This window comes from Petaurus breviceps, unplaced genomic scaffold, assembly GCF_028583685.1.
Source record: "Petaurus breviceps papuanus isolate PSGF00001 unplaced genomic scaffold, PetGlider_PUasm1.0 186, whole genome shotgun sequence".
Lineage (NCBI taxonomy): Eukaryota > Metazoa > Chordata > Mammalia > Diprotodontia > Petauridae > Petaurus > Petaurus breviceps.
Genome location: NW_027185798.1, coordinates 19499530 through 19523482, shown reverse-complemented (window position 1 = coordinate 19523482; position 23953 = coordinate 19499530). Strand labels below are relative to the sequence as shown.

Genomic DNA, 23953 nt, shown 5'->3' with positions numbered 1-23953 from the left:
GCGCCGGAGCCGGCTGCGCGTCATCAGCGGGCGCCGGAAAAGGGGGCGGGGCACCGGCCCTCTGGAGCGCACCGAGATGGCGGAGGCGGCGGCGGTGGCGGCCTCGCGGCGCGCGCTGCACTTCGTGTTCAAAGTGGGCAACCGCTTCGAGACGGCGCGCTTCTACCGGGACCTGCTGGGGATGAAGGTGACGGAGGGCGAGGGGGCCGGGGATGGGGCGGGCCTCGGACGTGGCGGCATTCAGGGCAACCAGGGAGTGGCCAGAGCCTGGTCCAAGGGCCGCTCGGGCCCCAGGAGGGACCACCAGAGGCCGCCGAGCCCAACCCCCTCCCTTTGCAGATGGGGAAACTGAGGCACGGGGAAAGCCAGGTGTTCTCTCAGCTGAGGCCCGGCAGGGACCCCAGAGGCCAACTAGTCAAAGCCCACCATTTTACAAAAAAGGAAACTGAGGCCAGCAGGGGAAGCGACCTAACCAAGGTCAACCAGGTAGGGAAAAAACAGATCTCGGGATTCAAACCCAGGGCCTCGGACCCCGTCCAGCGCTATATTTTCTTCTGGAAGTGACGGGCGTCTTGGTGCGGGCTCCGTGCTGGCCCTGGCAGCCCCGACGAGACGCAGCGTGGGGGGGGGGGGGTGTCGTCCCCAGTTTACCGGGAAAGAACCCGCGTTTTACATGCGGGGAAACTGAGGCAGCAGAGCTTCGGCGGCTTGGCCGCAGTGTGTGCAGTGGGACTGGCACCCGGGATAAAAGCCAGCCTCCTCTCTCGGTTAGCTCCGGGATCGACCTCTGTCCCTGAGCCCCCAGAGGCAGCTAGCCGCCCAGGCACCCGAGCCAGGTAGAAGGTCCGCATCCCGCCTCAGGACCCTGACTGTGTGACCTTAGCCGAGTCACTTGACTCCTTAGCCTTCACCGTATTTGTAAAAAGGAAAAACTGGAGTAGTAAAAGCACCCGCCTTCCAGACCGTTCTGAGGTCAGCTTCCGGGGCAGTCTACATGCCGGCTGCTATGAATGGTTAGGCTGTGTCTCTGACGATTCTAAATAACGTGAGCGATTGCTAGTGCACTTCTCTTAGGGATGAAGAAGCAGAGGCTGAGGGGCGAACTGAGGCAAGATTTGAACCCGGGTCTTCCTAACTCCAGACCCAACGCTCTCTCCACTTAGCCACCCGCTGCCCAGTCTAGAACTCAGGTCTCTCCCAGGGAAAAAGTAGCAGGCTGTAATCGTAGTGAGAAGACTGGAGTTGGTGTCAGTGGATCTGGATTCAAATCTTGATCCAACACTTAACCTTTTGACCTCAGCCAAGCCTCTACATCACTTGAGGCCTCAGTTTCCCCTTCTTACAGATGAGGAGGCCTCACTTAATGATCTATAAGGCCCCTTCCAACTCTAAATATGTGTACACCAATAAGTAAGTTCAAATTAATAGGGAGAGACAAATTCCTAACAGCTGTGGGGAGGGGGGATGCTCATCAAAGGCATTTTTTGGAGGAAGTAACCTGTGAACTGAGCCTGGAGAAGGATTGGGGGTGGGGGGTGGCCCTCCTGAGATTTGGGTGTGTTTCAGGCACTGAAGAACCATTTATGCAAGGGCAGAGACTGGTGCGGGAACTGTGACCTAGTCTGGAAAGGTGGGTTTGAGCCAGATTGTCATGATCAGGGGCTAAGGAGTCAGTAATTTGTCTTAGAGTCAGCAGGGAGCCACTGAAGGTTTTGAGCTGAGGGTGACAAAGTGAGGCTTGTGCCTCAAGAATATTATTTTGGCAGGTGTATGGAGGATGGGCTGCAAACAAGAGCAATGTTTATTGGCACTTAGAGTATTCCAGGTGAGAGGTGAGCCCAGAGGTGTGTGCGTGTAAAGATGGGAGAGACTCAGGAGTGATGGAGGGAGAATTGACAAAACTTGACCACTGATTGGATATGGTGGGTAAAAGAGAAGAAAGAATTAAAAGAATTAAAATTGGCTCTGAGACAGTGGTTCTTCACTATTTTTTTGTTCAGGATGGTGCTTTGCCATGGCAGTCTGGGGAGAATGGGGAGTGTCCAAGTGACTACAAGCTAAGCCCAAGTTGCTTTGCCCTAACCAACTCTTGGGGAACCTCTGCTCCAGTGTCATGAACCTGGATGACCCAGAGGATAGTGATGTCCTCAGAAGAGTCAAGTTTGGGGGAGTGGGTTTAGGGTGAAGATGAGCTCCATCTACGATCTGTTGCATTCAGAATGCTTAAGATACATCTGGGTGGAGATGTTCATTCAGCAGGCTGTTAGCAATGTGGGACTTGTGTTTGGCAGAAAATTTAAGGATGTATGTATTTAGGAGCTTGCATGGAGATGATAATTGAACTCAAGTCAAGGAAAGAAAAGAAAAGAGGGCCCAGAGTTCAGGGGACATCCTGATGGGTCCTTCAGAAAAGGAGACGATGAAAGCAGAGGAGAACAGGGAGTTGAGAGAAGAGAGGAGATCCAAGGACATTGGGGGGATCAGCAGTATAAGCTGCAGGGACACAAGAAGGATGAGGGCTTAGAAAAAGCCATCGAATTTAGGTGCTAAAAGTGCCTTGGTCACCTTTGAGAGAACAATTAAGTTAGAGTGATGGAGTCTGAACCCTGTGTGATGTTAAGGGGTGGTTGGATGGTGAGGACACAGAAACGGGAAGTATAGACAGCTCTTGGAGCTTAATAGGGAAAGGGAGGAGATGTATTGGGTGATAGCTGTGGGATCAAAGGAAGGTTTTCCAACGATAGAGAAGGGGAGGCCCTGCCTCCAGTCTACAAGAAGGAAGACAGAGGATGAGGAGAGACTGAAAATGTGAGAGAAGAAATGATTGATGATGTGTTGCCATGTCTTAGAAGGGACCGACTGTAGCAGCAAGCACCCCAAGCGTCCTCAGGGTTTGCCGCCCATACAGGTTCTTGGATCTGCTTTGATAAAGGAAAGCAACTCAAAATGGGTTAACAAGCTTACTTTAATCAGTCAGATATGTATCGTTTACCTCGTTCGGGGGAAAAAGGTCAGCACCCCGAACTTCAGAATATACAGACAGTATTATCAAGACAGAAACAGATCAAGTACACAGCTTTCCAAACTGTGCAACCATTACATCCATACCAAACAACATCTGGGTTTCAAAGCCGGGGGACTCTCAACAATGGCTTCCCAGAATTCAGATCAAATCACAGAACACTTCTCAAAGTGAGTCCCAAAACAAAGCTACACATCAGGGCTTATATAGCCTTCTCCTGGCTCCGAGAATGTAACAACCTTATTGACTCACTGGCCAATCAAGAAGTATCTACTGAAAAACAAGCCTCCCACCCCAGGCTTCAGGTGCACTTTAGCCTAGGGGCAGGGAAGATCTTCCAAATCTGCATTCCCATTACACCGACCTTGTCGAGGACAGGGCCAAACTCCTCCTCAGACACTGGGCTGAGGAGGAAAGGACAGGTGGAAGTGTAGAGCGGTGTGGTGTAGAGGAAATGGGGAAACTGAGGCCCAGATAAACCAAGTGACTTGGTACACTTAATTTTGTTGCCTCAGGCCTGTTTCCTTTTTTGTCAAATGAGGGAGCTGGGCTGGATGGCCTTTGAGGACCCTCCCCCGCCATCCCTATGATCTCATCTCCCAGCCTAAGTGCTCTCTCTGCTTTGCCACAGCAGGAGTATAAATTCACCCTCTGAATCAGGTGGCCTGGGTCTAGAGGAATGAGAGACTTCCAAGGGGAGAAACCTGGGCCCTGCCTTTGGGCTTGCCTTGTGTGGCTGGAAAACTGGGAAACTGAGGCAGATGTGTATCAGAATAGTACAGGTCCAAGGTGGGGGGCTGGGAGCCAGGCTGAAGAAGGGGGAGGAAAGATAGCCCAACTGAAGTGGAGAGGGTCACTGGGGGAGACTGCAGTGCTGTGTCTCCAATCCCCCCATCCCCAGCACAGCCTTCATTGGCCTGGCAGACACCTCCACCTGGACCTCAGAGGCCCTCTGAAAGAGTCCCTCCTTTTAAAGATGAAGATACTGAGGGAGATACTGAGAGAGCAAGGAATGTGCTTGAAGCACGTTATGCAAGTCTGGCAGACCTTGGACCCAAAACAAAATGGAGCTCCTCCTTTTCCACACAAGCTTTCCCCTTCTCCCTAACTGTCTTTCTTAATGACAGCACTGTCATCCCAAACATCCTGGACTCTTCCCTCTGCCTCACCACACCTTGTTGGTCAGTTGCCAAGCCTTGTCAGTTCCCCACCCTCCATATGTATCACCTCTTTCCCCTCCTTTCCACACCCATTCCACATTTCAAATCATCCTCCCCTGGGATTATTCTAACAGCTTCCTCCCAGGACTGTGCCTCTCCTACCTGATCCTTCCCAGTGCTGTTCAGGTGATCTCCTTACCATTTGACAAGTAGCATTAAGAAACCCTCCAGGGGTGTCCAGGTGGTTCAGCGAGTAAGAGCACCGGCTCCAGTGTCGGGATGACTTGGGGATCAAATCTGGGCTCAGATACTTAGCACCAAACCCAGAAATAACTGGCTGTGTAACCTTGAGCAAGTTACTTAACCCTAATTGCTTAAAAAGAAAGAAAGAAAAAAGAAAACCCTTCACCACTCCTTAATGTCTGAGGACCTCTCAGGCCTTCCTCCTTCCTTATAACGTCAATCACCTCTGGGCCTCGGAGGGCAGTTGTCATGGGTTGGTGTGGCAGAGAAGTTCATTCTGGTGATGAGTGTTAGTATCTTGGAACTTCCCTGGACTGATGTTCTGTAGACAGCCTCCACAGGACCTGCCAGACCTCTGTGCTCTGCCCTGATGGCTTCAATGATGCAGAGTCACCTCCTGCCACATGAGGCCATCAGAGGACAAGCTCCAGGCCCTCTTTGTCTGCCTCCAAGCTACCTCTCCAGCCTTATTGCATATTCTTACCTTCAGGCAATCTGCTCATTCTGAACCACCCCCATGCCCCAGGCTGGCCCTCTTTCCCCTCCCAGCTTTGATTTTCTCCACCTCTTTTGCCTGTGGAGAGCCTTCTCTTCAAAGCCTACAAGGTCTCCCCTAATGCAATTCACCTGCCTCGCAGCTCTGCCAGAGAAAATTCCTTCTCTCCCAAGCTCTCCTTGTTGTCTTCTTAGGTACTTTTCTCATTTTATTTTGTATCATGCTTAGTTGTGTGCTAACTCTTGCCCACCTGTTGAACTATAAACAAAAACTCTGCCAGTCTGATTCCTACCCCTTGTGCAAAGCCCTGTTGGACTGTCAGACTCCTCCATGAAGCCTTATCCCCCACCAGATATGTTCTCACCATCTTCCTGACTTTCTTTGTATTTGTGATTTGTATGTGGGCATCTTATCTCCCTAAGCAGAAGCAGCTCTAAGGGCCAGTGTCCATGGTCTTCCCCCTTCGCTTCCCATCCTCACCTCCCAATAGCACCTAGCACTAGGCCTGGTCCTCGGCCCACAGGTGGAATAGAACTTTTCATACTTTCAAAAAATGTTGACAGTTCATTCTAGCCCAAAGATGTTCGACTCTGCTGGGAGCATTGACACAGGGGTAAAGGACTGAAAGAAGTGAGTGTAGCAAGGTTAAAAGCTGTGGGAAGAGACATCCCTAATGGCCCCTACTGCACAAAGGCACACATATGCACATTCATACTTATCCAAAAAATGATCCCCACCCACTTTCCACATCCCAACTCTTGGGTGACCATGAACCTGCAGTATCTCCTGTGCTCCTTATCCACGGCCCACCCAGGTAAATATCCAGCCAAGAAAGGGCAGCGATCCAGGCAGGAAAATTCAAATTGCCCACCTTGGGAGTGAATCAGAAGCAGTGCCTTCTGGTGAATGGTAATACAGGTGATGTATACCAGACCCTTGGCCACACAGAGCCCATACAGCTGGGAAGCTAACACTGATTTCCTCACAGATCCTGCGGCATGAGGAATTCGAGGAAGGCTGCAAGGCTTCCTGTAATGGGTAGGTCACTTTTTGCTTTAATATTATTTATATTTCCCAGTGAGCCATCCCTGATTACAACAGAAAGAAGGAAACTGTTCAGCCAAAGTAAACAGCCCCCAACCAAGTCTTAATATTAGATGCAGCATTCCCTGGGGGAGGGAGGGTGAGCCATGTTTTAGTTTTTTGGGGTGGGTTTTTTTTTTTTTTTTTTTTGCTTTTTGGAGGGGGGAGGGCAGGGCATTTGAGGTTAAGCGACTTGCCCACAAGGTCACACAGCTAGTGAGTGTGTCTGAGGCCAGATTTGAACTTGGGTCCTCCTGACTCCGGGGCCGGTGCTCTATTCACTGTGCCACCTAGCCACCCCCATGTTATTTCTTAATGGTGTCACTTCCTGTTCAGAAATCTTTTGTCATTCCTTATGACAAGGGTTCTTCACTTTTTTGTGTCCTAGACCCTCTGGCAGCACCTGATGAAGCCTAGGGATCCCTTCTCTGAATCCTGGTTTTAAATGCATGTAATAAAATATATAGGGTTAAAAAAAATCAGTTAGATTGAAATAGAGTTGTTAAAATATTTTTAAGAACAAGTCCATGGACCCCAGGTCAAGAACCCAAGAACCCTGTTCTGTCACCTCAGGAATAAAATACAAGCCCCAAACACTAAGCATTTGAAACCCATCCAAGTTTCACTACAGCCTGTGTTCCCATACTTGTCTCATGTTAGTCCCTACTGACCATTGCTGCTGTTTCAACCAGACTGATCTGAGTTTTGCTCTGAATTTGACATCCCATTCAATCACTAAACAAGTATTTATTAAACGGTGTGCTGTGTCCTGTGCTTGGACAGAACCTACAAGACAAAGGGAAAGCCATCCTTGCCCTCACAATCTAACCAAGGGGAAGGCAACGTGTGTGTAGGTAGATGCAAGACAGATACAAGATGATTTGGGAAAGGCACCAGCAGCTGAGGAAAGGTGGTGCCCTCCATGAGCCTTGGAGGAAACCTCAGGTTCTGAGATAATGGAGGAGGGAGGGCATTCTAGGCAGGGAGTGTTGTGTGTGAAAGGGGATAGCTTGTATTAAGTCTGGAAAGGGAGATTGGGGCTAGTTGTGAATTGTCCTGGGAAGAGCCCTGGCTTAGAGGGCAAAGGACCTTGACCTTGGTCAAGCCCTAGCTCTGCTCCTCTTTCTTGGTCCCTTTGGGCCAGTCACTTCACCACTGTGGGCCCCCATTGTCTCCATCTATCAAATGGAGTGGGGGGGGGTGACTAGATAACCTTAGACAGTCCCTTCTAATTGTAGGTATTGATCTCATCCCTTTACCTTTGCACAAGCCTTCCACCCCCATATGTGGAATGTGCCCCATCCTCATCCCCGTCCCTTAGGTTTTCTTTGCTTTCTTCAAGATTCAGCTCAGTGAAAGACTTAGCCTTATGATCCAGGGCTCTCTGGATGTGGGTGTGGGGGGGGGGGGTGTATGTCCCAATGGTCAGTGTTCTCTTCCTCCTGTTTACATGCTGTTATCTATCCCCAGTAGAATGCAAACTCCTTGAAGGCAGGGACATATGTTTGTCTTTGTGTCCCAAGTCCACAGTGCCTTGCACATAGTAGGTGTTTACTGAATGTTTATTCAATAGTTCTTGGCTCCCTTGGGTTCTGAATCTTTGCAGGATCAGCCCCTGTGTGAATAGGTGGAAAACACTCTCCCTCAAGTGACCAATTTTTATGGAAATGTATAAGTAAGCCCTTGGTGGACCCAGTGCTGACCACTGAGCATCTTTCTTTGGAGCTGGGTAACAAGCCAGTGACTCCAAATGTTAGATTTTAAGATTTCTGTCCCAATCAGTGGTTATAGCTGTGAAAGGCAAAAATCTTCCAGTGTATTTTCCAAGCTATTGTACTTGAGGCTTACTTAACATATTAGAAACCAACCACTTTTTAAACAAAGTGCTTCTCCTGGATCCACTGGGGCAACCATCTTTGGTGTAGGAAGATTCGGACTTAGGTCTTGCCAAGAGCCACTGTCTGCATCATAACTGCTGGTTCCCAGGAGGCTGGAGGCAGGTTTTCCTCTTGTCACTGTTGGTTGGCTCCATTTCTAGGCCTTACGATGGGAAGTGGAGTAAAACTATGGTGGGCTATGGGCCCGAAGACAATCATTTTGTCGCAGAGCTGACCTACAATTATGGCATTGGTGACTACCGGCTTGGCAATGACTTCCAGGTAAGGATCACAAACTTGCCGTGTGGTTTTTACTGCAGCATTTCTTAAGGGCAACGTGAGGAGGGGTCTGACATTGGTTTAGGTGCAGGAGTCAGTGCCCCTGGCTGTGCCTCGCTGTCTGGCAGCTCAGGAGGAGGGGCCCACAGGGGCAGCGAGAAAGGCTCTTTACTCCTCTGTGGGCCAGGTACTTCCTCCACCTGCTCTCATTACACCCGGGGAGAGGGCCGCTCTGGGGAAGGGTGGCTAGGCCTTGGGAGGGCGCCCCACCTCACGGGATGTAGGCATTTATGAAGCATCTGCTGTGTAGGCCTGGCCCTGGGAGAGGTGCTGGGGATACAAGGCAGAATGAGACATTCCCTCCTCACAGTGTGTTTGCATCACAAGAACATAGCCTATGAAGTAGATAACCCCACTTTCAAACATGTGAGTCCCCACCACCTCTGTGACTCTGGGGAAAGAGCTTCCTCAGGAGTTAGAGAGGTGTGGCCTTGGTTTCCCCTTCTGTAAAATGAGGGGGGTGCCCCAGAAGCCCTCTGAGCTCCCTTCTAGCTCTAGCATTATGAACCCAGCTGGACAGTACTTACTGCCAGTGCCCCTGACTCTGGGATAGAATGGTCCCGTCATTCCCACTTGGACACTGCTGCCCAGCCTGGTTTGATTGAGCTGAGTGGACACAGGAACTTAGGTAGTCATTCCAGAGAGCCATAATGGAGCTGGTGCCCTTTTCCAAAGGAAAGTTGGGTTTGCAGATATCTCTTATTTAACAGAAACCACAGAGAAATTTAGAAGTGTCCCAACCCATGAGGACTATTAGTCCCCTCATTGACCTGATCCTGATAGCTCCCCTATAACTGCAGCCTACATCTGGCTTGTTTTAAAGTGGGCCAGGTGATCTCCAGGCTGTAAATGAGGTGAAGCAGGGAAGGAGGGAGGACCCTCTAGACATTACGCAGCAGCCCTAACAAGGAAGATTACAAATTTCTGACCCAACTCCTTGATCTTCTGGTGAGACCTGCCTGCGCCCTAACTGAGATGTGGGCCGAAAAGATAAAAGTGCACTGTTTGTATAAGAATTGTGGGATAGCAGGAATCACAGGTCTGGGTTTTCTTTTTCTGTTTTAACTGATTTCATTGGTCGAGGGAACTGCTGGTGAAGAATCCATCTCAGCCACCCAACTTTGTAAGCACCACATATGTGCTAAGCATAACAGGTACAGAATTCAAGGGAGGAAACAAGGAGCTCACATTGTAACAGAAATCTAAGCCCTCTGGGAGGGGGGGGCGGGCCACTAATGGACTGCAGAGGAGGGAGGGAGAGGGAGGCCTCAAAAACAATGCCCAGGATACAAACCTGGGAGACTGATGGGGCCTTTTCTAGAGACAGGGAACTTTGGCAGGTTTGGCAGGCAGTGGTAATGAGTTCAAGTGCAGCTGGGCTAACTTTGAGGCATCTCCAGTCTGCCCCATTTGAGATGTACAGGAAGCATTGGTGATGCCAAATTGAAGCCTAGGAGAGCCTATGGCCCCAGTCCACTCCCTGTGGCTTCATTTTCACCACACTGCTCATAAGGAAATTGGGAGGAGTGAAGTGATTGGCCAGGGTCACACAGCTAGGACAGTCAGAGTCAGGACTTGAACCTAGCACTTCCTGACTTGGGGTCTCCACCTGTGGCACCAGAGTCCTCTTGGGTCTCTACTTTCAAGGTGGAGAAAATGGACTATGGAAATTGGTATCACCATTTCTCCAGGAATTTTTGAAGTTCTGAGGGAATCTCCTTACTTTTCATCTTGTTTTGATAGATGCACTGACTTTTCCAGGTCTCTTCCCTAGGATTCACCAGAATTTATCTTTTGGAAATCTCCCTAGCTGCTTATAATCAGAGGAGGGAAATTGCTCAGTGCCAAGAAATTTAAGCTGAGATGAAATCAGAACTGTTCACAGGGTTTTTTGCCTTTATCTTGCTCTGTAAATGAAATGAGTGTCTTATCAGGATAGCAATCAGATGGAGTCACCCTGGTATGTTTTTGTCCAAGGGCCTCACGCTGGTCTCCAGCCAGGCTGTCACTAACGCCAAGAAGTCGGAGTGGCCACTCCATGAAGTTGCTGAGGGAGTTTTCGAAACTGAAGCCCCAGGAGGATATAAGTTCTATTTAAAGAACCACAGTCAGCCCCCATCAGGTACTCATGCTGACAGGAATGACTGCTGTGCCCAGCATCACCCCTCCTACCTCAGAAGGGCTGAGAGCAAAGTGAAGAAGGCCCAGAGGGCCCCGTGGAGGGGACTCAGCTGCAAGGTTCTCACATAGGCCTCTGGGTGAGGAGTTGGAATGACAGGAGGGCACGTCAGACACTGGGGGGTGGTTTCTGCCCACTGGCTTTGCTCATCCAGGAGCCAGGCTGTCTCCAAGTCTCAGTCTCTGTACCAGGGGGCACTTCTGCTCTTCTTGGCCTCTTCACCTCTAGGCTCTTGTTCACAGTTTGGGACTAAGCCAACAAACAGGTGGTGGGAGCAGCTGTGTGCCAACTTGCCCCATCTCCGCTCTCCGTTCTTCACTTTTTGGGTAGAGTTGTTTGGTGCCAGTCCATTAATCATTTAAGCACCTACTCAGTGCTGAGCACCATGAATCTGAAGTCAGCTTCAAGGACTTGGCCCAAAGTCAGACTTATGTGTCAGGCAGATCCAGGCCCACTACCCCAATCTCACTCCCAAAGGGTCCCTAACTGACCTCCAGACTCCAATTCCCATCCATTCCTCTAGTACTGGTCTCCTGTGGTCAGTCTGACTCTCTTGCTCCTCCACATTAATCAGTCCCTTGGGAAGATACAGCAGATGCCTGGAACCAGGTTCGGAGGCACGGAGAAGAGCAAGTAGGAGCATATGAGGTCAGCGCCTTGACTCAGTGGTCTTGCTGCTTGCACTGACTAGTCTGCAAGGTCACCCAGCGACGGGATTTCCACAGATCTTTGATTAGAGCCTGACTATGTAAAATTAGACTGGGCCTGAATCAAGGGATGGTCACCAGAAAGTAGCACCTGGCACAAGAAAGCAAGGCCCTGCAGGTAATGTTACATGTTTCTGACCCATAGACCCAGTGCTGAAAGTGACCTTATCCGTATCTGACCTGGCCACGTCCCTCCACTACTGGTCGGACCTGCTGGGGATGACGGTTTATCAGAAGGATGAGGAGCAGCAAAGGGCTCTGCTGGGCTATGCAGACAACCAGGTGAGCAGGGCCCCGCTGGGCCAGGCCTGCACAGGAGTGCTCATAGCCAGCAGACTGGGGAGGGTCAGTCTGCATCCTGAATTGGACGCCTCTTGGTTCCTTTCAGTGCAAGCTGGAACTGCAGGGCATCAAGGGAGCAGTGGATCATGGGACGGCCTTTGGGAGGATTGCCTTCTCCTGCCCGAAGAAAGAGGTAACAAAGACTCCAGGTCTGCCTTGCCTTGGGTTCTCTTTGGCCCATGCAGGCCTGTAGTCTCCTCCCCACCAGGAATATGGGCTCTTCCCTGGAACCTTCCTGAGCTTGGGGAGGTCAGCTTTGGCCTTGCCTGGCCCATTTCCAGGCCTCTACAATACTACTTGGCCATCTCTAACCATGCCACCTTGCAAATCTCCACCATCTCCCTTCCTGTCTCTCATTCTGAGTCACCAAGATGTTCTGGCTTGCTCTTGTATCCTGCTCTGCCCCGCCCCACATCCCCACTTTCCCAAGGGGCTCAGTAGAGCACCACTTCTTCAACATACTTTCCCACTGTCTTGTGTGTGACTGAGATATTGGAAGCAAACAAAGGGAGCCAAGGTTCTCTCCCCTCTGTTTGACATTCATCTGTCCCAACCAGCAGGGACCTTGTGCAAGGAACAACTTGTGACCCCCAGCCTTTTGTGTGTCTCTGTTTCTTAAGTTACCAGACATAGAAGCATTGATGAAAAAGGAGAACCAGAAGATTCTGACCCCCCTAGTTAGTCTGGACACACCCGGGAAAGCAACGGTCCAAGTGGTTATTCTGGCTGACCCGGTAAGTAGGAGCAATTGCACCAAGAAAAGCCCTGGACCAGGCCAAGGAGCTGCCCTGCGCCACAACCTGACCTTGTGCTGATATATTTAGGATGGACATGAAATTTGTTTCGTGGGAGATGAAGCATTTCGAGAACTTTCCAAGATGGATCCAAATGGGAACAAATTGTTGGATGATGTGAGTCTTTGTGTCCCTTTTTACTCCCCTCATCCCAGAGGGCCTTGGAGTGCACTGGGCCGGAGTGACTCATGTTAGGGTGCCCGGTTTTGACTTTGGTTCTAGGCGCCAGAGATAGCCAGGCCTGTTGCTTAACTGGGGTGACAGCAGAGGCCAGTGTGGGGGAGCCAACAAGGGGTTTTTTTCCAGCCATGGTTCATGTTGCAAAAACATTAAGGAGTTCATAGCTTTTCATTATTGAGCCTTAAAAAGATATTCTCGGGGCGGCCAGGTAGCACAGCTAGTAGGAGCACCGGCTCCAGTGTTGAGAAGACCTGGAGATCGAATCCCGGGCTCAGACACTTAGCACCCACCCAGAAACACCGGCCGTGTAACCTTGAGCAAGTTACTTAACCCCAATTGCTTAGGGGCGGCCAGGTAGCTCAGCGAGTAAGAGCACTGGCTCCAGTGTCGGGATGACCTGGATCAAATCCGGGCTCAGATACTCAGCACCACACCCAGAAATAACTGGCCGTGTAACCTTGAGCAAGTTACTTAACCCCTATTGCTTAAAAACAAAAAGATATTCTCTCACTGTCCCCCATGCCTGGCTTGCTCTCCTTCCTCCTTTCTGTCTCCTGGTTTCCTTTAAGTCCCAGCTCAAATCCTACTTTGCACAGGAAGCCTTTCCCAGTTCCCCAGCACCTTCCCTTTCCTCTGTTGATGTCCAATTTAGCCTGTCTAGAGCTTATACGTTCAGTCGTTTGCCTGCTGCCCTTGCCCCCATTAGGCTGGGACTTCTGAGAGCAGGGACTGTCTTTGCCTTTCTTTGTATTTCCAGCACTTAAGACGATGCTTGGCACATAGTAGGTGCCTGATAAATTACTATTGCCTTGAATTGCCTTAAAGGAGGAGAACATGAGGCTGAGTCTAAGCATTTAGTATTTTTAATACTTAGTGATATCTTTGTTTAATATCGCATCCATTTTCATGTACCCATTTCCCTTTCCTTCCCCAGAGAGCCATCCCTGAAGAAGGGGGAAAAAAATCAGTTCAGCAAAACTAGCTAGCCACCATATCAGTTATATATCATACCAATCTAAAAGTATATTCTGTGTTCCTCACCCATAGTCTCCCATCTCTGCAAATAAGGGAGGGAGGTGCATCTTCTCCCCTGTTCTCAGGGGCCCAACTTGGTCATCATAATGTCCCAGTGGTTAGTGTCCGGCTTTTGGTTTGCTGTTCTTTGCATTTACATCATGCTCCCTGTATCTGAGAGCTGGCAGTAGAAGGGAATGGTGGCCAGGAGTGCTGCCTAGCCCATCCAACCAGTTGCCCCTCCTCTAACAGCCATGCTTCTCGGCTGGGGAGCACTTCCTTCAAGTCCAGTGGCGGCCGGTTTTTTGTTTTCTCTGTTATACCCACCATCTTTTCCGGATTCTCTTTGCATAGGCAATGGCAGCAGACAAAAGTGACGAATGGTTTGCTAAACACAAAATACAGAAGGCTTCTGGATAATGGAAGACATCATTTAAACAAAGATTCAAGATGTTCATCCTGATTCCCAGCCAACACTAGAGCTGTGTTGTTTTCAAGACTCTTCTTCCTTGGGGAGACCAGGGGCATAGCCTACAATAGCCTTTTCGGGGGAGAGAAAACAGTCTTAATGAAATTTTAATTCCAGATCTTTAAAGTCGTCTCTTCCTTTCATACGTCCACCATCTTTGATCACAGATTCAAGCCAGTTGGTCCGTATGTGTTACTGATGGGACAGGTTCTGCTCAGTACTTTAGAAATAGTGGCTTTCCCTAAGAACTGAAGCAGACACACCCATCTGGGCAGATGCTCTGACTAAGGCAGATGCTAGGGCCTGCTGGTAGAACTCTGTGGCACATTTACTAAAATGTCAAATCAGATTCTTAAGCAGTGAAGACCATAGATTGACCACCTCAAAAAAAATCCCAAAATAATAAGCTGCTGTTAAGAAGAAGATTCAAAAGTGGGAGGTGGAGAAGGGGTGAAAAATTTTGGACCTTGAACCTAAGGGTCAAGTTCTTTGGTCTATCTTTTTACTTTTCAAAGTTGGGAGGGGTCAAAGGAAAACAGAATGCCATTCTTATTGGATTGCTTGAAATTATTTAAGTGGTATCAGACTTTTAGTTTTCCCTGTGATTTGTGGAGGTGGTTTATGCCTCTGTTGGGTACAACTGAGCATGGAGATTTTATTTAACTATTGTTCAGATGACTAGGATTGACTTTATTCATGTCAAAAAGGAAAAATTCCCCCCAAAATATAGTGTGCTTATACTTAGTATATCTGACTCTTGGGCTCAGGAATTAAAGCAGCAGTGGGTTAAGTACTTTAGTAAAGAGACCAGAATGAGACTAGGGAGGGCTGACTCTAAAAAGACCAATCCCAAAGCCACACACTGAGATTTAAACTGTGAGCCCTTACTCCCCACCCAGAGCTGGAATTTTAAGAGAAAAACCTGACCAATTACCACCTTGACTCTGCTTTTGGATATTGATAGCCTTGGGAAGATTTTCACCCATCCCTGAAACTCCTAATATACATTTCAAATGAATTGCAGAATTGTAATCTTGAAGCTATCTGAGCATTCAGAAAGCAGTTGAGAATCTGCTTTTTCCAGGAGAACAGATTGTACATTTTCTTCTTTTCTGGTGTTTAATGCTTAATCTAACGTGATTTGTTATTTCTTTGGCTTAATGATTAAATTACATTTTCTGTGGGTAAAGGAATTCTTTACATAAACCTTGAATTATGAAATAAACTTCCTTCTTGGTGTCTCATTTTTTTTCAGTTCGTCTTTCCATCTTAAAGCTTTTGCCCAACAGCCTTGTCCTGAATTGTTCAAGCTAAAGTAGGTGCACGAGTCAGTGCCGTGGGCTCTGTGGCAACACCCCCATTCTTGATGTACCTGGGCTTGTGGGGAGGGTAGAGCACAAAGGGCACCTACACCTGCTAGCTACGTGCTACACCTGTGGAATGTATCGTGCACAGCAAAGGTTAAAGGTGAAATACCCCAACGCCAACTCTCATTAAATCATTGCCCCACACCCCAGTGACATGGGGACTGCTTCTGTATGGGTTTAAAGTGCATCTTATTTTTTATCTAGGAAATTTAAGTCCTCAGTAACTCTTCAACCAGAAAGAACCTAAAAACCAATTCCTACCTAAGGAGAAGCAGTGGCTACTTAGATGGAAAAGCCAAGGAGTTGCTCAGTTATACTCATCATTGGTCACAGGGTGGTTTTGTTATTTGATGTAAAATACAGGCCTGTCCATCATACAAGTATGGACATAAAAATACATTTAGAAGATAAACATCCTTATGTTCACCTCTGTTGACTCAGGAGAGTGTTCTGTATTTAGAATTAAATCAGATGTTTGAGAGGGATTGTAGCTAGCCCTTTCAGCTCTCTGCTCTGCCTTCCTACATGTCTCTGGAAGTGAGAGTCAGATGCCATTGACCCCCTTGTGTGTCCCAGGTCTTGCAGCTCTCCTCACTCCCTACAACTATACCCAATTTGGGTCTGTCTTGATATTAAGAGAAGAGAAAGCAAGCATGCCTGCAACTCAAGAACTCGATAAGCAGGCCAGTAAACAAATTTCTTAGAAGTCACAATTCTGTGTTTTAAGGAATCGGATTTTGAAAGGTAGGAAAGAATCTCAATGGCCACCTAGTTCGACACATTCCTAAAAGGAATCTCTGCTTTAACGTGCCCTACAAGTGGTTGTGTAGCCTCTGAAGACATCCAGCTAGGAAAGACTAGTGGCCCAGTTCATCAAGCACATTTGCACAAAGCTGGGAGGGAACAATAGCCAACACTTGGTGGTAGGGCCTCAGCATCCAGGTGTATTGACAGGCATCTAGCTGGATTATCAAGATAGGAACTGAACTGGCATCCAGCACTCCCCAAGTGAGGAGGCTACGGGGCTGGTCATTTCTGTGACTGAAAAGGAAACTCCCAAGAGCAGAACCAGGTTAAGATGTAATTGAAAAATGTTTAACAACATCAACAGTATTAATTTGTTACTTTTCTAGGTCAGTGTGTGGGCAATAGGGATCTATTTCCAAGTTTGACACCACTAGCTTAGAGCACTGAGAGGTTGAGATAGGTGAAACAGTGGTTAAAGTATCAGAGCTGGAGTCAGGAAGACGAGTTCAAATCCAACCTCAGGCATTTGCCAAGCTATGTGACCCTGCGCAAGTCACTCACTGGACCTCTGCCTCAGTTTCCTCAATTGTAAAATGGAAATAATAGCACCTATCTTCCAAGGTATGTGAAAATGAGATGTTTGCCATGCCTGGTAAATAGTGGGAATATAATTGATGCTTGTTCCCTTACCCAGGGCTGCACAGCTCATATGCCTGACGTCAGGCTTCTGAGAGTCCAACTTTCCATGATGCCTCACAACTTCTGAGTCATAAGATGAAATCAAACCTATTCCCTACTGACTTTATTCCAAAGGAACTCTTTGATGTAGACTATATTTGGTAATTTAACACATTCTGTTTTAAATACTTGTAGCTAGTTTAAATTTTCAAAACCACATTTCTTTGACCTGGTTCTCCCCCATACTAATATGGGATCCATGAGTCATATTGCTGCTAAATTCTTTTTTTTTTTCACTTAATAGTATTTTATTTTTTTCCAATTACATGTAAAAGAGTTTTCAACATTCACTTTTAAAAGATTTGGAGTTCTAAACTTTTTTCTCCCCTCTCCAAGACGGCCAGCAATCTGGTACAGTTTATACATGTACAATCATGTTAAACAGTCATATTGTGAAAGAAGAATCAGAATAAAAGGGGAAAACCCTAAGGAAGAAAAAAAAAGAATAGTATGCTTTGATCTGCATTCAGATTTCATTCTTTCTCTGGATGTGGACTGCATTTTCCATCATGCGTCTTTCAGAACTGTCTTATATCATGATGTAATGAGCTGAGAAGAGCTAAGTCTATCAAAATTTATTGTTTAATGTTGCTGTTACAGTGTACAAGTTTTCCTGGTTCTACAAACCACTCACCATCAGTTCATATAAGTCTTTCCAGGTTTTTCTGAAGTCTGCTTGCTCATCATTTTTTAAGTTAATTTTTTTTTTTGGTTTTTCAATATTCACTTCTACAAGTTTTAAATTTTTTCCTCCCCAAGACGGTATGCAATCTGACATAGGTTCTACATATACCTTCCTATTAAACATTTTCACACTGGTGATGTTGTATAGAAGAATTAGAACGAATGGGAGGAACCATGAGAAAGAAAAAAACAAAACAAAAAAAGAAAATAGTCTGCTTCATTCTGTATTCAGACTCCATCGTTCTTTCTCTGGATGTGGATGACATTTCCCATCATGAGTCCTTTGGAATTGTTTTAGGTCCTTGCATTGGTTAGAAGAGCTAAGTCTATCAAAATCAGTCATCACACACTGTGGCTGTTTCTGTGAACAATATTCTCCGAGTTCTGCTCCCTTCACTCAGCATTAGTTGATATAAGTCCAGGTTTTTCTGATGTCTGCCTGCTCATCATTTCTTATAGCACAATAGTATTCCATTACATTCATATACAATAACTTGTTCAGCCATTCCCCAATTGATGGACATTCCCTTAAATTTCCTGTTCTTGACCACCACAAAAAGAGCTGCTAGAAATATTTTTGCAGATGTGGCTCCTTTTCCCATTTATATGATTTCTTTTGGGAGATAGCCCTAGAAGTGGTATTGCTAGGTTAAAGGGTATGCAGATTTTTATAGCTCTTTAAAAGGGCATAGTCCCAAATTGCTCTCCAGAATGGTTGGATCAATTCACAAGTCCACCAACAACACATTAGTGTTTCAGTTTTCCCACATCTCCAGCATTTATAATCTTCCTGTTTTGTCATGTTAGCCAGTCTGACAAGTGTGTTGTGGTAACTAAGAGTTGTTTGGGGTTTTTTTTTTTTTTTGCTTTTTGGAGGGCAGTTGGGATTAAGTGACTTGCCCAAGGTCACACGGCTAGTTTTTTGTGTTAAGTGTCTGAGGCTGGATTTGAACTTAGGTCCTCCTGACTCCAGGGCCCGTGCTCTATTCACTGTGCCACCTAGCCACCCCCTAAGGGTTGTTTTGATTTGCATTTCTCCAATCAATAATGATTTAGAGCATTTTCTTATCTGACTATCATAGATAGCTTTAATTTCTTCCTCTGAAAACTGCCTATTCATATCCTTTGACCATTTATCGATTCGGGAATTTTTTGTATTCTTACAAATTTGACTCGGTTCTCTATATATTTTAGAGATAAAGCCTTTATCAGAAACACTGGTTGTAAAAATTCTTTCCCAATTTTCTGCTTCCCTCCTAATCTTGTTTGCATTAGCTTTGTTTACACAAAAACTTTTCAATTTCATATAATCAAAATTATCCATTTTGCCTTTCATAATGTTCTCTATCTCCTGTTTGTTCATACATTCTTCAATTCTCCATAAATCTGACAGGTAAACTATTCCTTACTCTCCCAGCTTGTTTATAGTATCAGCCTTTATATCTATCATGTACTCATTTTGACTTTACTTTGGTATATGGTGTAAGATATTGGTCTATGCCCAGTTTCTGCCATACTGTTTTCCAGTTTTCCCAGCTGCTTTTGTCAAATAGTGAGTTCTTATCCCAGAAAGCCATGGTCTTTGGGTTTATCAAACCCAAAGATTACTACAGTCATTGACTACTGTGTCTTATCTACCTAACCTATTCCACTGACCCACCACTCTATTTCTTAGCCAGTACCAAGTAGTTTTTATTATTGCTGCTTTATAACACAATTTAAGGAGATACTAAATTCTTAGTGTTCAGTAATTGATCTACATACGGAGTGTGGAATCGGGAACAGCTGTTTTCCCCTCCTAGCCCTACAAACATAGGTACTGGATACACTGGGTAAAATTAAATCCCATTTCAGTGACCATGGGCCCTGTGGAGATGTGAAGCACTTCTTCATGGGGGATTTAGGTGTTAAATAGCTTTGGGGCCCACCTAGGCCTGCTTTAAAAGGGGGAGGCAGAAAAACACCCTGACTTTTCTAAGCATTATGGTGCTATAGATCACAGTCCATTCTATCTTTGGTCCTTACTAGCTTTTCTAGTGCTTGTCAGGATCGTATGACCAGAGGAAAGGCTTCTCTCCCTCAAAGGCAGAAGAATTCCCTCGAAAACAATCTTGCTTTTCAGGTCACATTCAGTGACAGAAATCCCAGCACTTAAAGCTACAAGACCTCTATGTTCCTAATCTCCACCTAGAAAGAGACAGACCAGCACGAAGTTATTTCTATTTCTGTAGCCCTGGCCATAGGAACCACAAGGGGTCCTCCCTGCTTTGCAGGTCCGGTGGGGAGTTGAGCCCACTTACTCCTCAAAGGAGAGGGTCCTGTATAGTTCCAATGGGCAAAGGTCTAAAAGTCTCCAATAGGCCTGACTTTGGGCTTCTCTGTCTGCCATGGGGGAAAGGAGGGTTTGTAAGGCTGGTCACTTTTGTGGGTGTCCTGTGGATCACACACTGTGACAATGGTGGTCAGTTTGGGAAAATGCTGCAGTGGGGAAGCCTAGGTCTGTTTCCCTGTACATGTCTTGATGAAGCTTTGTATTCATTGTTCTAGCTAGCCACTGGAAGGGTACATACATGCATGGAACATATCACTAATTAGAGAATTAAACATATCACTAATTAGAGAAATAGTGGGATTCCAGCTTGGGCCTGTTCATCTTTGCTTAGATGTGCTGCCCCAGGGAAGATTTTGTTCTGTGACAAACCCCACATGTGGATGCAGCAAAATCAGAAGTCAATGTAACAAAATCATATGAAAAGATGCTCCCAACTCACCCCACTTTATGGAGGTGGGAAGTCCCACAAGTGTTACATATGGCACTTCAGACATTTTCAATGCATCTACTATCTGTTGTGCTGATTTCTTTTCCTCTTTAAAAAATATCGTTAAGGGGTGGCTAGGTGGTGCCACATGAATAGAGCACTGGTCCTGGAGTCTGGAGGACCTGAATTCAAATCCAGCCTCAGGCACTTAACACTTACTAGTAGCCATGTGACCTTGGGCAAGTCACTTAACCCCAAATTGCCCTGCCCTCCCCCCCCCAAAAAAGCGAAAAAAAACCCAAAACATTACATGGGATGCCTCTCTGTGAGGGGGAGGTGGAAGGATACTGAGTATAACTGCGATGATGTAAGCAACAGATGTCAAGTAAAACTTATCTTAAAGAAGTTGGATGCACGCTGTCACAGAGGGGCCCACAAGCACCCGAGCCTTTGAAGGCTGCAGGAGCAAGTTGGGGGATGAGGCCTTTGGGATGGCTCTTTTCCCTCTGGTGACCAACTTTGAAGAGTGTCCTCTCCTGTCACTACAGCACTGGGCTGGCTTGAATGCCTGCTCCCAGCAGCCAAGCTCTCCTGACCAGGCTGGGCTGCTGATTTGGTTATGACCCAGAATGCTGCGGTAGCTAAGTGGACACAGCAAATGAAGGGCTGAGCCTGGACACTTACTGTGTGACCCTGAGCAAGTCACTTAACCCTGTTGCCTCAGTTTCCTCCTCTGTCAAATGAACTGGAGAAATAGCAAACCACTCCAGTATCTTTGCCAAGAAAACCCCAAGTGGGGTCATGAGAAGTATGAAGCGACTGAACAAGAAAAAGGTAATGTAGAAGAAAACGTTCCTATCTTCCAGGATAAGACTCTTCCTCCCCACCTTAAGTTTACTGCTGGGTCTGGGTCCGGGTTCTAGTGGGAACCTTAATAATAACTTTGCATCCCCCTCAATAGCTCATATTTTTATCCCCACTAAAGTCCTTTGGGGTAGGCAGAGCAAGGGCCAACTTGCTGAGGGTGCCAGTGGTGGTCAAGGGCAGAACTGGGATGAGACCTCGGGCCAAAGTCTGCCCACCAAAATTAGCCCTTAGAGAGTTTCCCTGTAACACTGAAAAAGGGGCTTTCCCAGAGCTGTACCAAACCCTACAACAAACCACTGGCACTGCAGAGGAAGCTGGCTCCAGACCAAGCTGGGCTGAGGACGCTCTTCTCAGGGCCCCTCACAGGCCACAGCAGATCTCTGTTTGCCTGCCTACCCCCATCACATTATTAATTCAGACTCAGGATGCCTTTTGAAGCAATTTATTACTTAGTTCCTAGCTAGGTTCCTATGATCTCAAAGGAATTCAGTCGCCCTCCATAACAAGACCGAGTCGATGCTCCCCCTCTCTGGAGAAAGCTGCTTTCCTTAACACAATCTTCTCTTCAGTTCTTCCACTTTGGACACATAGATTCTCATGGCGTCCAGCTTGGACATCCCTTTGCGGCAATTCCAAGCTTCCCACTTGGCTTTGGCTTTGAAGTCAGTGACCGCTGGGCAGGGGATGTTGATGTCCCCAATGGTGGCCTGCTTGTAATAGCTGTATACCACCAGCTTCTCCTCGTCGCTCACAGGGCCTGTCAGCTGCTTAACTGCTGCACATGCCAGCTCAAACTCTACCTGGGCCATTGGTCGCTTCTGGTCCTGTAGGTGGAGAACCCTCCTTCCTTATTTGTTGTTAGCTCTAGGGAGGGGAAACTTGGTTTTCAGGAGCTAGAAGGGGAGAGATTTCAAGAGAACAGTGACTCAAGGACCATGTGAGGCTGAAGGGGGTGTGCTCATTCTGCCTAGGCTGGAGAGTCTGAGGAAGGCTCTGTTGGGACCTGGGGTAGAGGATGGAAATCAGAGGTGCTGTAGGAAGGGTGGGGAGTTGTTAGGCAGTTATTGGTGGCTTGGGGGTCAGGTCAGTGAGCCTAAAGTTAACATGGGAAAGGTTTGGTCTAAGCAAAGGGCCCTTCCCCTGAGGAGGATGAGTCCCACAGGCCATGTGCATGTCCCCATGGTTGGGGGGTATTACTCTGTGCTGGAGGGCACATGTTGTTGGTTTATGTGGGAGCTCAGTATTGGGGGGGGGTGTGAGTTCTGAAGGGAGGTTCAGGGAGCCAGTGGATGGATTAGTGGGGCATTTGTAAAGAGAAAGTTCAACATTTGGAAGAAGTGTTTGTACTGAGCTGAGAAACTATCATGTGCAGGGCTGTGTGGTTGGAGAGGGAGCAACTAAATACAGGCTTGGGGAAGGATGAGATCGACTTTCTGACCCTGAGGTTCTTGTGACACAGTGGATAGAGTACGGGATTCACAGACAGGAAGACCTGAGTTCAAATGCAGACTCAGAACACTACTAGCTGTGTGACCCTGGGAAAGTCCCATAACCTCTGCCTCAGTTTCCTCTGTTATAAAATGAGGATAACAATGCCCCACCCCCGGAGCTGTAAGGCTCACATGAGATCATAATTGTAAACTTAGCACAGTGTGACAGCGTGTGCCTAGCACATAATCTCTAGCACGTAAGCTCTCCCTCAAACCTATCACAACACTTGACACAGAGTGGCCCTTAATCAATGTGAATGAATTCATCTGAAGAGATGAACAGTGAAGCCGCTCCCTGGGTGTAGGCCTGGGAAACACTACAGAGCGAGTGTGAGGGGGAAGCAAGCCAAGGTGAAGGGGATTATCAATGACTGCTCAGAAACTCAGTTTCCTCATCTGTAAAATCAGGATCATAATAATACTAATCACTTGGACTACTTTAATCTGTGGAACTTTGCCTTCTTTCTGCACAAAGCACTTTGTGCGCCTTTAGCACCATAAAGTGAACATTCAGTGCTTTCTGTGTGCAGAGGGCTATGCCCAGGCACCCGAGGAAAGAACAAAAATGACCTAAGACTGTCTAACCTCAGGGATTTGGTCTAGAAGGTGAAAGACAAGGTGGTGCTTGGTGCTGAGGGTCTTGAATGCCAGGTGGTGGAATCTGCACTCTGGGTGACAGGCCCTAGTGGGCTCTATATGACCAGATTCATGAGGAAGGAGAGTACTGGGGAAATGGTATGGCCACGGCAGGAAGGACAGTGGGAGCAGACTTGGGAAGACCTGTTAGGAGAGGGCTGTCATTCTGCTGAAGATGGATTCGGGATCTGAGAAATGACAGCCCATACGCTCTTTGCACAGATACGCTCCAAATCCACTGGACTTACAAGAGTGGTGGTACTGAGACCAAAGAGGATGGGGAGAGGAGTGTGGCAAAGGGAAAATGGAGACACCCAAGTTACCGCTGTGGCAGAGAAGCTCAGCTCTGGGGAGCCACTGGGGGAAGTGTAAGTCCAGAGGGGAAAAGAGAACCAAGCTTAGGTGAATGAATGAGTGTGAGCTGCTTGTGGGACACTGAAGTGATGCTCTGGATGTGGGGGCTGTGGGAGATGCCTTTCTGTGTATGTGTCAATAGGGAGACTCTGTTTGTGTCTATGTGGGGTTGTCTATGGGGGGCGTTCTCTGTATCTATGGGGCTGCTGTGTATGTGTCTGTGTGGAAAGGGTGTCTATAGGGGCACTCCTTGTGTCTATGTGGAAGGGGTGTCTAGAGGGAACTCTTTGTATGTCTTTGGAAGGGGTGTCTAGAGGGGCACTCTATGTCTGTGGAAGGGGTGTCTATAGGGGCACTCTGTCCATGTGGAAGGGTGTCTAGGGGGGAACTCTTTGTATGTGTCTAT

General features: G+C 47.4%; 2 protein-coding genes across 3 annotated transcripts; one reads left to right on the top strand and one right to left on the bottom strand.

The window, feature by feature from the left end:
• The first annotated feature begins 20 nt into the window (after positions 1-20).
• On the top strand, positions 21-15130 carry GLOD4 (glyoxalase domain containing 4). 2 transcript variants are annotated; one of them, XM_069089719.1, is made up of 9 exons: positions 21-187; positions 5910-5959; positions 8043-8163; positions 10198-10342; positions 11252-11388; positions 11495-11581; positions 12069-12182; positions 12273-12297; positions 14877-15130. In XM_069089719.1, the coding sequence occupies exons 1-9, from the start codon at positions 77-79 to the stop codon at positions 14951-14953; spliced, it is 867 nt and encodes a 288-aa protein (XP_068945820.1). In that variant the 5' UTR covers positions 21-76; the 3' UTR covers positions 14954-15130. The 2 variants fall into 2 exon arrangements, with proteins under 2 accessions (XP_068945820.1, XP_068945819.1); XM_069089718.1 differs by having other exon boundaries at positions 12273-12359; positions 13791-15130.
• A 6380-nt stretch (positions 15131-21510) lies between these two features.
• On the bottom strand, positions 21511-21955 carry LOC138162094 (diazepam-binding inhibitor-like 5). The gene has a single exon (XM_069089177.1). It carries the CDS (start codon positions 21874-21876, stop codon positions 21616-21618), a length of 261 nt encoding a protein of 86 aa, XP_068945278.1. The 5' UTR covers positions 21877-21955; the 3' UTR covers positions 21511-21615.
• Positions 21956-23953: the final 1998 nt, after the last annotated feature.

Coding starts and splice junctions, on each gene's coding strand:
- LOC138162094 (XM_069089177.1), bottom strand. CDS start 21,876: ATGGCCCAGGTAGAGTTTGAGCTGGCATGTGCAGCAGTTAAGCAGCTG.
- GLOD4 (XM_069089718.1), top strand. CDS start 77: ATGGCGGAGGCGGCGGCGGTGGCGGCCTCGCGGCGCGCGCTGCACTTC. Junction 8,164..10,197: donor GGCTTGGCAATGACTTCCAG/GTAAGGATCACA, acceptor TTTTTGTCCAAG/GGCCTCACGCTGGTCTCCAG. Junction 12,360..13,790: donor GGAACAAATTGTTGGATGAT/GTGAGTCTTTGT, acceptor CTCTTTGCATAG/GCAATGGCAGCAGACAAAAG.